Genomic DNA, 12013 nt, shown 5'->3' with positions numbered 1-12013 from the left:
CTGTAAGGTGGCCGTACTAGGCTCAAGGAAACACCAGCGTTCCCTTCAAAATGCGTCCGCTTCTCTCTGCAACCCTCATCGGTCCAAGACAACCCAAAAAGAAGCAGCACCCATATGGGTCAACTCCCCACATAGGCTACTTCAAGGGGAACATCCTTGTTGCTACAACTGCAACTTAAAAAAAACTTTTTGGTTGCATTGAAGCTTTTGGTTTGGTGGGAGTCCTCTTTTTAAGTCAAACATTAAAGTCATTCGTTTTAATCTAACTCCAAGAATTTTGATGCTAAACTGCAGGTTTTGAAAGTCAAATTACATTTAATTCTAATTCAATGTTGCCATAATTTATTTAGCTGATTTTGTTTAAGGGTCTTAATCTGTGGAAAGAAAGTTTACATGTTCTCAAAGAACAGATTTAGAAAACTTAGAACTTAAAAGAATCTAGAAGAAAACTTAGAAGATTCAGAACACTTTAAAGCAGCTAAATTACTCAACTTGGTCCAAATAGGTCTTGGGTTTACAATAATCTGATCTCTGTGGATGAGATGCGTGTTCCAGTGTGAGCCATGAGTGCAAACATAAGACAAATGTCCATCACATGGAGTTGCTCACAGTTGCTCCCTTCATGCTCAATGGTAACAGGATATGTTAGACACAAGGCATCTACTTTCAAGCCCTCCTTCCTTTCCAAAATCAATGCAGCCAGCAGGTGATCTGAGACCCTCAGGGCACCGCCTGCAGAATACGATCTCTGCTGACCACTGGGCTCTGCCGGAGGCGTGCTGAGCGCTCGCACAGACCGATATAGCATCAGAGTCCCAACAAGAAGCCTGAGTGTTAAGCTTCTTAGTGTTTTCACTGGTGCTGGAGAGCTACTCAAAAATGGAGATTACACTTGAAGAGGACAACACCATGCCTTCTACAAACTTAGAGTACAAAGGTGCTCACCAGGCATTCAGAGACCGCTGGAAAGAGACGGATGACACCATGTGTCGCCACAGCATGTCCTTCCACCTGCACCACACGCTGAGGAGCGAGTTCTTTGCCAGCTACCTGTACCTGGTGGAGAAGATACCTCTGGGTAAGTCACTAACTGTTCAGAATTTTCCATGAATTCCTACGACACATGAACAAAACTTTGAGAAAAGTCCCAACACACAACTTGTTTGCATCCTTCAAGCCCTAAATGCATTCTCTTTGTGAAATTAAACACTTATTCTAAGGATAATATTAATAAATGAGTAATTTTTAGAGTTGTAGACTTTATTTCCAGTTGTAAAATATTTTCTTGTTGCAAAGTTAAATGACAGCAATATTTTTTGTTTTGTAGGCGCCTCCAACCCTGTTTCTTGTGAGCTGCTGCCATACTTGTTTTGAAGCTAACCCAGCTTCTGTAGTTGCTGATTCGCTGGGTTAGCAAAACAAGCAGGCCAGTAGCTCATGATGAACGGGGTTGGAGACCCCTTTTAAAGGGTTAATGGAACATGTGAATATTTGTCAAAATGTTTTATAAATGTCTGAGATCCATCACTACCCCCATTCGGGGCTGACCTGTAAGGGTGATGTGGGTTTTTGGGTTGTCCAGGACCATAGAGAGTCGCACAGAGGAGCAGAGAAATCTTAAAAGTTACTAATTGCAATTAAGAACTGGAACACAAATGTAAGATGTTCTCTGCTAAGATCCATCAAAAGACAAAAATGTAAATTTGAAATGTGTGATGTATTCATGATTACTTTTTTTTCATCATGGTGAACATGCTATTTTTAACAAAAGATCAAGCATTATATTTGGGTTCCTTTTAAAGATTAATAGTATACTTATGATTATTTTTCAAACTTTACTTTACAATGTAAAACATTTACAATATTCATGGACTAGAGTTTTAAATCAGAATTCTGTTTTTGAATAAAATGTACCACTTACCAAAAATTTTGCAACAGTATCTATGTCCCCAAAATGATCTTGTTTTAGTTTGACACATTTGGTCCTGTGAACATTTAGAACCTTGGATGTCAGGAGATCTCAGAACGTAGAAAGCCATGCAGGCCACAGTGTTGCACACAGCAAAGGTGATTGTTTCAGCTCATCTCAATACTGACATTTTAAAGGTTATCTGCTAGTCACAATTCACTATTTGCAATTCCCTGGATTTTTAAATCTGCCACAACAATTAAGACGTCTTTTAAGTTATAACAGATGTAGTTTCTCTCATTCAAATATATTTTTGCTTTATAGTTGTACTTTGTTTTCCTGACAGAAGCACCATTGGAGATTTGGATTGTTTGTGCTATAAGGAAGAACAAACTAGTGAAAAAAATTAACCAACAGCAAAAGAATAATAATGAGTTCCAGTAAGTCTTTATTTCCTGTGTTTCAGTAATTTCTTTAAACTTTTCCCTACATGTCCACTCAAAGCCAAGCAAAATAAACAGCAAGTACTCAGTCATTCTATTTCTTTGGATCTGTATTACAAAAAAATAAATAAAATAAAAAGATAAATAAAAAAAAGCTTAGCTTCATTTCAGCTAGAAGTTAGTCATTTTCTCTGGGTGATGTTACACTCGCTCTGTCCAGTTCCCTTATACAGTCAATGTTTCTTACACAGTGGCAATGTTCTGTTATTTGCCTTTGGTTTTTATGTTCATGCAATGCGTTTTTAGGTTTTAAAGAGGGTGAAAGGTTTCCGCCATGGCTGTATAATGAGTCCCAGATATTTCTCTGTTTACACTTCCTCCCCTCGACATCTGTTTCTGTGACAGTGTTGTTCTAATACCAACCATGACATTGTCTTGTCTGTTTTTGTTCCATTGTAAAAATGCACAAATCACGAAGAAGAATTTTCATTGTCAGTTCAGTCAAACCTAACTTCAGAGAGGTTGAACAAAAACATACGTCTGGAATAGTTAACTATGTAAATACCCACTCTGATGAAAGTTGTGTTTCTGGTGTTTTTAACATGTTTTTGTGGTATTTTTCTGACAACGAAGGACGTATATAAAGAACGTTATTCCACACCAACTGCCCCACCAACAACTCAGAAGCAGATTTCCAATGAACTACTGGTGCTCTGCAGACACTACAGTATGTCTTCGAAAATGACACACATTTTTTGCTAATAATAACTAAAAGACAACTGGGAATGCTTTTACAATAGATCAAAAGATGATTGGAGTGGGACTGTAACATAGGAGCTTTCATCAGCGACATCTGAATAGCACAGCTCTTTTGACTACTGTAACTTTTTGACCATTTACGCAATCAACAAAAAATCCGCCCCGCACTAGCATCCGCTGCATTAGGTTAATGGTGTAAATGGTTGAAGAGTTATGGTAGTCCAAAGAATGTTTAATGTTTAAGGGTTCATAAAGTTAAAGATTTTGAAGGTTGAGTGGTCCAGAATTGTTTCTATAATGTCAGAATCAGATGACCAATAAAGTTAAACAGGATCTGCAAATTGCTGAATTAGGAAGTTGAGTTTGTTGAGTTTTCTCAGCTTTTCTCTTCCTCTTGTTGGGATTTTGATATATTCAAATCTGTGAAGGACGAGATTCATTTGATTTTACCACGGAATTGATAAAAAGCTGTAATGGTCTGTAAAGCTAGAAGGGCATTCTCTGAAGTAGATCCTCCACTTTGAAGGTGATAGATGGTTGGAGGAGGAATGACACCTCCTTGGTGGATGGGGGTGTCTTCGCGCTGCCCTTTCTCCGTCTTTGTCTTGCTCCCTGTTTCTATACTTACCCGTCTTCTGGATGCCAACAGGAGGTGTCACATGACATGTAACTTACTCCATGTTCTCCAACCTGGCATCCTGACAAATGTTTCGTAAGGATGAAGAGACTTGGATGAAAGTCATCTATCTGCTGCCGCTTCATGTGTTTTGTGTAAAGTTCTGGTGCTCTCCAGCTGCTCCTTTTGATAATTCCAGAATGAACTGGGAGGAGATCTGAGAAAAAAACAACAACTTTTGTCTCCTATTTCACTGGGGTGTCAGGAGATCTGTTATCAGAGATCCTTGACAAGTGGATGGACAACCCCACCCGCCTCCTCAAACCCATCACAGGAATGTGTCACCTAAACCCAGAAAATTTATCCGGATTTATTTCAGCTCAGTGGACAGAGACAGTGAAAGGCTGGCACCAAGCGCAGAGCTTCTTGTAAAGTGTAGCAACATGTCCGTCACTCATGTAAGGCTCTCCAAACAATGACAGGCCAAGTGTTAATGTGGTCAGAGGAAACTGTTATGGCTTTTAGCTTCCATATTCTTACCCCACCTGACTACATGCATGAATGATGCAGGTGTCACATGACATGTAAGTTGAGTGGTATGGCCGAACCGTATTTATAGCTTGCAGCTAATCTGATTATTATGCTATTTCCTCTGGCATTACCTTCACACAAAGAAAAGAAAACACTATTTTTGTGACCCAAACACCAAATGTGGTGAATTTGTTGCAGAAACAGTCAGATAGAATTGTCATAATTCTGCATGAAGCTAAAAAATACTATCCTTTATTAACTGTTTTAAAATGAAAAGGCCAAAAAAGAATCAACAATTCAAAATGTGCTGCTGGAATATTGTAATGATTACATAAAAATTATTCATATTTACAAAGAAGTACAACATTTCTCAATAAAATTAATACAGAATTAATTATTTGGGCTGATTGCAAAAAAATGGATAAAAAGCTAGGGCAAAAATAATAGTTTAAATGGGTGGAGCTCGTGTCACACCGGTCTGTCTGTTCTTACAGTGAAGCTGTTTCCTGTCACCTGTGAGTACATCAAAGGAGAAAAGCAGTTCTACTACAGAGCTCAGAAGTTCTACGAAGATGTGCCGGCCTCAGAGGAGGGCATGATGGGAGATTTTGTGGAGATATCCAACATCGATCTGGAAGGTTCCCGTCAGTTTCTGAAGAGGTTTGTGGTGAGTGGGCCACATATAAGATCCCCTTCCGAAACATCTGAGAAGCTCACAGAACCTTTACATGCTGCCGCTCATTTTTCTGCCCGTATCGTCTTTCCCTAAATGAGCATGTCAGAGGTTATTTTGGTCGAGGAATTCATCTGCCAGACTGCACCAAAAAAGAAATCTCACCTTGTTTAAAGAGCATTTTATATTTGTCCTCTCCCTTCATCTAGTTTGTATTCACATTTGCCTTTATGTTTTATTTGCATGACGATAATAGATGCAGTTCATTTAAGATGGAAGTAATGTTGGAAGGGTAACAGGTTTGGCCCACTGACCTGGTTTTATTTTGGTTGCACTTTACAGTCGCTTCTATTATAAACAACTAACTTGGGATGACATGAAGTCCAGCTCTCAAAAGGGATTTTATGAATGTAAACAAGACAAGTTCAGACTTAATGGCTTAGTTGGTTCTGATACTATTCTTGTAGCTAACACAACAGTTTTGATTTGAATTTGATTTGAAATGATTTATTTCAAGCAATCACATAAGAATAATACACAAAAACAATACAATCATCGGTTATACATTTATACAGTGACGTATCAAACTTAGGATAATTAGACATAAAATTATATATTGCTTGAATGGGAGTGCAAGGAAGCAAACTTATATAATCCCACCCCTGTTCTACCGTAACCACTTTATTACATTATTTATCATCATCCGGTTCCTAGCTTTTATCAGACAGAATTAAGAATCCTTAGGTATCGATAAAGCACATGAAAAAGAAGAATTACTTAAATTATCATGTAAAAAATAACTATTTTACAAATCAACATGGCAAATGCAGATCAGTTATCCAAAATATATGTTACTTATAAAAATCATGTATATGATTAATAAAAATAATACTATATCAGTAAAATAGACATAACACTGTTTCAAAAACCTTCATAGCAAAAATTTATCAAGTATCAAAAGTTAAAATATGTGCAAATCATGTTACATTAGGAAAAATCATGAATCACTTTTTAAATTTTTGGAGCAAGTGAAGTAATATCATTAGAAATCAATACGTTTAACCATCTTCAATAACTGATTAAGCTTTTTTTTTTCAGTTCACAGAAATATTTTTTTAAAATTATTATTCTAAGAGTGGATTACTCTGTAAAATTCATACTTTACAAACTGATATTACACATTCGAGGAGGATGGTTTTAGCATTGTTGGAAGGGAACTTTTTGTTTAAAAGGTTGCCATTTATGTGCTGACAGTTTAATATGTTTTTTGATATTCTTACTTTTTCTTATTCAGCACAAAATTTTTAAAACAATTAATTGAATTTAGTGCTGTCAATAATGTTGAGACTCTGTTCAGATTCACGTATTCGATTCCATTTAGCCAGGAAAATTAGCTGAAAGGCTGCATTTAGTATCGTCCCTAAACCCGTGTTTTGGGCTTCTGTGTTCAAAACCCTTGCATTCAGGCGTGGCTACGCACGTTTTTATGACTGTCTCTGGGCTCTATATACCAAAACCGTGGCCATTGAATGTGCATTGACAGTTAAACCAGGTTGAACTTTTTGAAATTATAGCTCCAGCTCGTTGACTGGATAAGGTTTGCGTGCGATTGGAAGAATTTCTGACAATCTGCATCAACCTTTAATCCCATATCTGTGATTGGCTGGCACATTTGTAATAAGGTGCCCCTCTCTGTTTCGATCGCAGAGGAGAAAAAATTTCTCTTGAGTGAAAATTGTTTTGAAAACACGTATTTTTCAGTTTTAAGTGGATTTTTTCTTCCAAGTGCAAAATAATTTTTGGAGCACACAAATGTTTTACAGTTAAAACAGTGAGTGTTGTTCTTGTAAAAATGGCACAAACATCACACCTTAATAATAGGATCAAAAAATTAGTCTTCGCACTACGTAAAGCTTAAAAACACATATAAAAATACATTATTGGGTCTTAAAAAATGAAAACAGCAAAATTTGAGATATTGGCTGTACAGCGGCTGAATTTAGTGCTACGGACAACTTCTGACTAATATTTTCCTGTGGGTAGCGTTATGTCTGCAGTTCTACATCTGCAGAATCTTCTCATGAATACAAAGATTCAAAGAGAAAACTGTTTTTGGTCAAACCAAACCAGACATTCTGAGGCAGGAAGAGATTCTGAGTCCATTCAAATTAAAGCGATGCATATGCATGTGGCGCAATGTGGCAGTAATTCCCTACTTCCAGAAAGCCTCCAGTAACAGAGCTCCTCGAGGCCCTCATCCTTCACACAATTACACAATGGGGCCCTCACACTGCGGGGTTGGAATGAGGTCAGAATATGAAACGAAAAGGAAGAAAAGCTATCGTGATTCAAGAGAGACGTCTTCTAGTTCCCCTGTGGTAGAGTTCTTTGCTTTGTTGCCCTGAGAAACTGAGGTTGACTTGTTTGTGCTGTCGGTGCTTGTAAGCCTTGAGGTCTGACATCTGGTAACAGAAAATATGGCACCAACTGTGACTCAAAGACACACCACACAGCAGGGATTGGCATTTAAGTTTCTTGTTTATAGACTACCTCAGCTTTATTATAAATAGCTGTTTTCCACCAAATGACTTTTGAAGAACTGTATTTAACAGAACTGTCCTTTGGTCGACCGACAGGGTCCCGGTAAAGCTGGGACACATTGTGCTTTGGACTGTGGATCTGGTATTGGGCGTGTGACCAAAGGAGTCCTCCTTCCTGTATTCGAGAAAATGGAGCTGGTGGACATGATGGAGCACTTCCTGCTCCACGCACACGAGGAATACCTGGGTGACGGTGCTGACCGCGTAGAGACGTACTACTGCTTCACCCTGCAGGAGTTCACTCCTCCTAAGAACAAGTATGACGTCATCTGGTTACAGTGGGTGGCATGTAAGTAAAACATGAGACAGGACTTTGATAAACAGTGCGAAATGGTGGTTTCGTTGTTTCAATTTTTTTTCAGTGTGATTTTGCATACTTTGTTTTCTTTTTACAGTTTTCTGGGTTCTGATTGGCTGAAGACCTTGTCAATCATAAAGTCAATGATAAAAAGAATTAGTTTGAAGCTTTGGATCTAAAATGATTACACTTTCAAAATGATCCAGTTTGGTTCAATTTTTTTGGGAAGCTGATTTAGTGATTCCTTCAAACAGAGCATTAAGTTCCTCACCCGAAGTGAAAACATAAGACTCCAGGACAGCTTAATTTAAACCCTCCCACCAGTCAAATCTCAAAATGATACAAAATTGAAGCCATTTCCTCTTATAAAGTAGTGTTGGAAACATGAGCTAAAGGCCATGTCACACAGCTACTACGTACATTTTGTGTGTTTTCCATTAAGGAAATTTCTGTCTTTACGAATTTTATATACGTAATTCGCAAGTGTACCTTGCGTTTGTCATTCGTTGATGTGCACAGATGTCCGTCGAGGTTTTCGGTCTTCACGAAAATTTATGGCTTTCCATGACCTTTACACGTATGTCAAACAGACTTGACCAAGTATACATTTAAAATCATGTACAGTATACGACACTCACATCACTTCTGGGTGCCCCCCCCGGCACCACTATTTCAGAAGCACTGATTTAGGTGTTCTTTGTGTAGTTTATTTGTACTGTTTTGTGGTTATAATATGGTTCAATTGTGATACATCTGTGAAAATTTCACATATAGATGACTTTTCTCACTTTTTGTCACATTTAATTCACATATGACCAATTTTCATCCGCAATGTGTGCAAAATATTTAATAATTTGCTAACATCTGTGCCACTGCCTTAACAACCAACTATAAATCCTGACGAAATAGGAAGGACAGGATTCATTGTACAATTTTAAGTTCTTCTGAAATCCTAAATTATTTGTTATCCAAACTTTTTTAATAGACAACAAAAAAAATCTTTGTGTCTTTAGGGCCACTGCATGGATGACTGTCTCGTCTAAAAATAATTGTTTGTTTCAGGTCATCTAACAGATAAAGACCTCATGAACTTTCTTATTCGCTGCAAGAAGAGTCTTCGCCCCAATGGTGTCATCATCATAAAGGACAATATGGCGCGCCAAGGTTGTAAGCTGGATTCCATTGACAGCAGCATTAGCCGCCATCTGGACATCATGAGGGTCATCATTGCCAAGGCAGGCCTGGAGATCCTGGGAGTGGAGAGGCAGGACGGCTTCCCTGATGTCATCATGCCTGTCTGGATGGTTGCAATGAAGTAAAAACGTCATTTTGTCCCATGAATACTTCAGATCTGTGTTTTTTTAGGCCACTTTCGCACTTAGATGGACTTGGTCCGAATGGGCGGAGAATGCTTGTAATTTTCAGCTCTTTGTTTGGCTGACTTTCACACATGGAGCTTTCTGAAGCAAACTAAAGACCAAAGCGGACCAAACTGCCTGGAATTATTACATAGTTCCAAATGCCGCTCACCTGAGGGCAACATTGCCCAATCAAGAAAAGGAAAAGACGAACTAGAAAAACTGGCAAATCCCCCTAATCCTCTGATTTTAACAGATTATTAAGTCCCTATACATGGGACTACGTTTCCTAACCTTCCTTGGCTACGTTAATGCGATTCCTGCTTCTCACTGTTACACTGTGAGAAGTTTTATTTTGCTATATCCATTATTCTTTGACCATTTACTTCCTTTACCTTACTTTGGTACATTGTAACAAAATAAGGTAGGGAATGGAGTCACTCACTCTAAACAAAGCCATATTTCAGAGTTCAGGTGAGTTCTTTATTGCCAAGGAGAGCAGACAATCCAAACCCACAAGCCCTGGAGGGAATCCAACCTGCCTGTCGATGTGTCTTCACAGGAAACTTGCAAAGCAAAAGCGTAATTCACATGGTTTTTATGCAGTAATGGATGCAAAAGCAAAGGAAACCTGGTAACATACAAACTTGGAGTGTGGACTAATCCACTCAATTATAGACAACAGTGGACCGTTTAAGCCATTGGATGTCTACATTTCCCAGCAGTTTTACATTTAGTTTTTCTTAGTTATTAAGATTTAAATAAATGATAGAAACACACTCAGCTTAAATTGAAGTTTATCGAAAATGTTGCCTTAAAATATGAAGCATCTGATTTGATGTCTATTCATTCTTTAACATCGGAACTCTTGATGGTTACATGAAATAACACGTTCTTTGAGTTGTCGAAACTCTTCAACCAGTTACACAATTAAGGTAATTTGAAAGGATTCTGAAGCTGCTTTTCACAACTTTCAGAATTGCATCAGTTGCATCAAAAAGTTACAGTAATTCAAAGTGCGTCGATAGCTCCAATCGGAGATGTTGACGTGTGAAAGCCACTTTTTTTCTTCAAGAGAATCAGCAGATTGACTTGTTTGTGTTGATTGCGTAAAATTTCATATCTGCACAAAGCTGCTTTCCTCTGCTTCAGAATCCCCTAGAATTATGCTAATTGCATAAATGGTTGAAGAGTTACTGTACTCCAAATTATAAAACAAAAATTTTTCACTTAAATTTCTTGAGATTCACTGAGCTCATGCTTTTAGCATCTCATATAGCATCTATTTGGGTCAGATACAGTGTTTTAAAAGGTTTTTAATGAGCGTTTCCAGATAAACTTAGGGCATTTTATCCTGATTTTTTTTTTTTTTTTTTATGGTTTAAGTGTGCTGCTGAAAATTAATTTCACTTTTGATAGTACTTTAATTCCCAGTGGTGCTCTAATTTGGATTTTTCTTTAGAGCTTGATTTGAAAAAACAGATAAAAGTAAGTTCCCGTTACAATTGTTTATTACTAAGCAAATGTTTATTCAATAGTTATTTTCATTTTCAATTGTTTTCAGGACAACTAGAAGCTGGAAATATTTCTGTGCTTTTTTGTCTACGAGAATCTAAATGTCATCAGAATGAGATTAAGGTAGTTAAAAAAAACTGCCCCACTGCCATCCTCTTGTAAAACACGTTAGTAAAGGTGGAGAATTCCGATGGAATTTTGAAAACCCAGATTTTCTGAGAGTTTTCTTTAGTGACTCAATTAACACAAAGACAAAATATGTCCGTAAAAAGAAAAAATGACAAACATTCTTTTGTATTTTAAAGGCAAAAATGTTAAACTTTATTTAAAAACTCTAAATATTGTGATGCTGGAGGACATACGGCCAGGGCCATCGACTGTATATGAGAACTGGACCCAGTGAATGTGATGTCATCCAGAAAATCAGCGTAACTTTTTTGCAATGTGGATGGAACCAGTAAGCAGAAAGCAGTAAACGAATTGATCTGAGCCATAGTTTTTATTTTAACTGTATTTTAACTTCTCATTTGCAGTCAATTGTCAGGGTGGATCATTCTGAGGAGGACGTTTTTTATTGATTTCTTTCTCTTTTTGCAGCCATATTACTTTCTTTTGTTTGGTGTGAGAAATAAGAGGGAAGTGCCACTAAATATGTTCAAATATGCATCTAAAGTCTTTAAGATCATTTTAAAGAGTGACTACATTTTTCACGCCAGAGTTCTGCTGTCATTTGTCAGTACAGCCATAATTTTTGTGTTTTTTTTATTTTAGGAAAAGTTCGGTTTATTAAAATAGTTTCTTGTAAATAACTTTTGTTTGTCTTTAATAAAGTATTTTGTTTGCTCATATGTAGTTTTTCCTCTCCTCTATATGTGAAGTTTTATTAATTGAGATTTTAACACGAAAGAATTGACAGAAAATTCAAATTCTGGGGATTAAGGAAGCTTTTTTAAACTTTGGAAATCCACAAAAACAAAAATTGTAAAATCAGTTTTTATGAGATATAGATAGTATCAATTATGATACGTCAGGTAATTTGGTACGTTTTTGTTCACAACATAGTTAGTTTTCATGAGTGTCCACGGAATAAACACCTTATTTAGCCACTCTCTCAAATTTGATCCACACATTTTTATCATGATGTAACTGTATTTTAAAGAATTTGATATGAACACATTTTACATTCTTACAATAAGCAAAGACCATATTTTCCGAATATATGTCACATTTTTTTTGCATTATTTGGCCAGGGGAGTGACTTCTTTGTTTTTTTTCCCCCCCAGACATAAATAGGATCATATATTTGTTTCC

General features: G+C 37.1%; 1 protein-coding gene across 1 annotated transcript; it reads left to right on the top strand.

The window, feature by feature from the left end:
• The first annotated feature begins 744 nt into the window (after nt 1-744).
• Nucleotides 745-11550, top strand: mettl11b (methyltransferase like 11B). The gene is made up of 4 exons (XM_004068143.4): nt 745-1078; nt 4753-4925; nt 7568-7820; nt 8892-11550. The coding sequence occupies exons 1-4, from the start codon at nt 880-882 to the stop codon at nt 9146-9148; spliced, it is 882 nt and encodes a 293-aa protein (XP_004068191.1). The 5' UTR covers nt 745-879; the 3' UTR covers nt 9149-11550.
• The last annotated feature ends 463 nt before the right edge of the window (nt 11551-12013 follow it).

This window comes from Oryzias latipes, chromosome 4 (genome assembly GCF_002234675.1).
Source record: "Oryzias latipes chromosome 4, ASM223467v1".
NCBI classification, from domain to species: domain Eukaryota; kingdom Metazoa; phylum Chordata; class Actinopteri; order Beloniformes; family Adrianichthyidae; genus Oryzias; species Oryzias latipes.
Note: the sequence above shows the minus strand (reverse complement) of the source record. Positions and strands in the feature narration are given on the sequence as shown.

Coding starts and splice junctions, on each gene's coding strand:
- mettl11b (XM_004068143.4), top strand. CDS start 880: ATGGAGATTACACTTGAAGAGGACAACACCATGCCTTCTACAAACTTA. Junction 1,079..4,752: donor GGTGGAGAAGATACCTCTGG/GTAAGTCACTAA, acceptor CTGTTCTTACAG/TGAAGCTGTTTCCTGTCACC. Junction 4,926..7,567: donor AGTTTCTGAAGAGGTTTGTG/GTGAGTGGGCCA, acceptor GTCGACCGACAG/GGTCCCGGTAAAGCTGGGAC.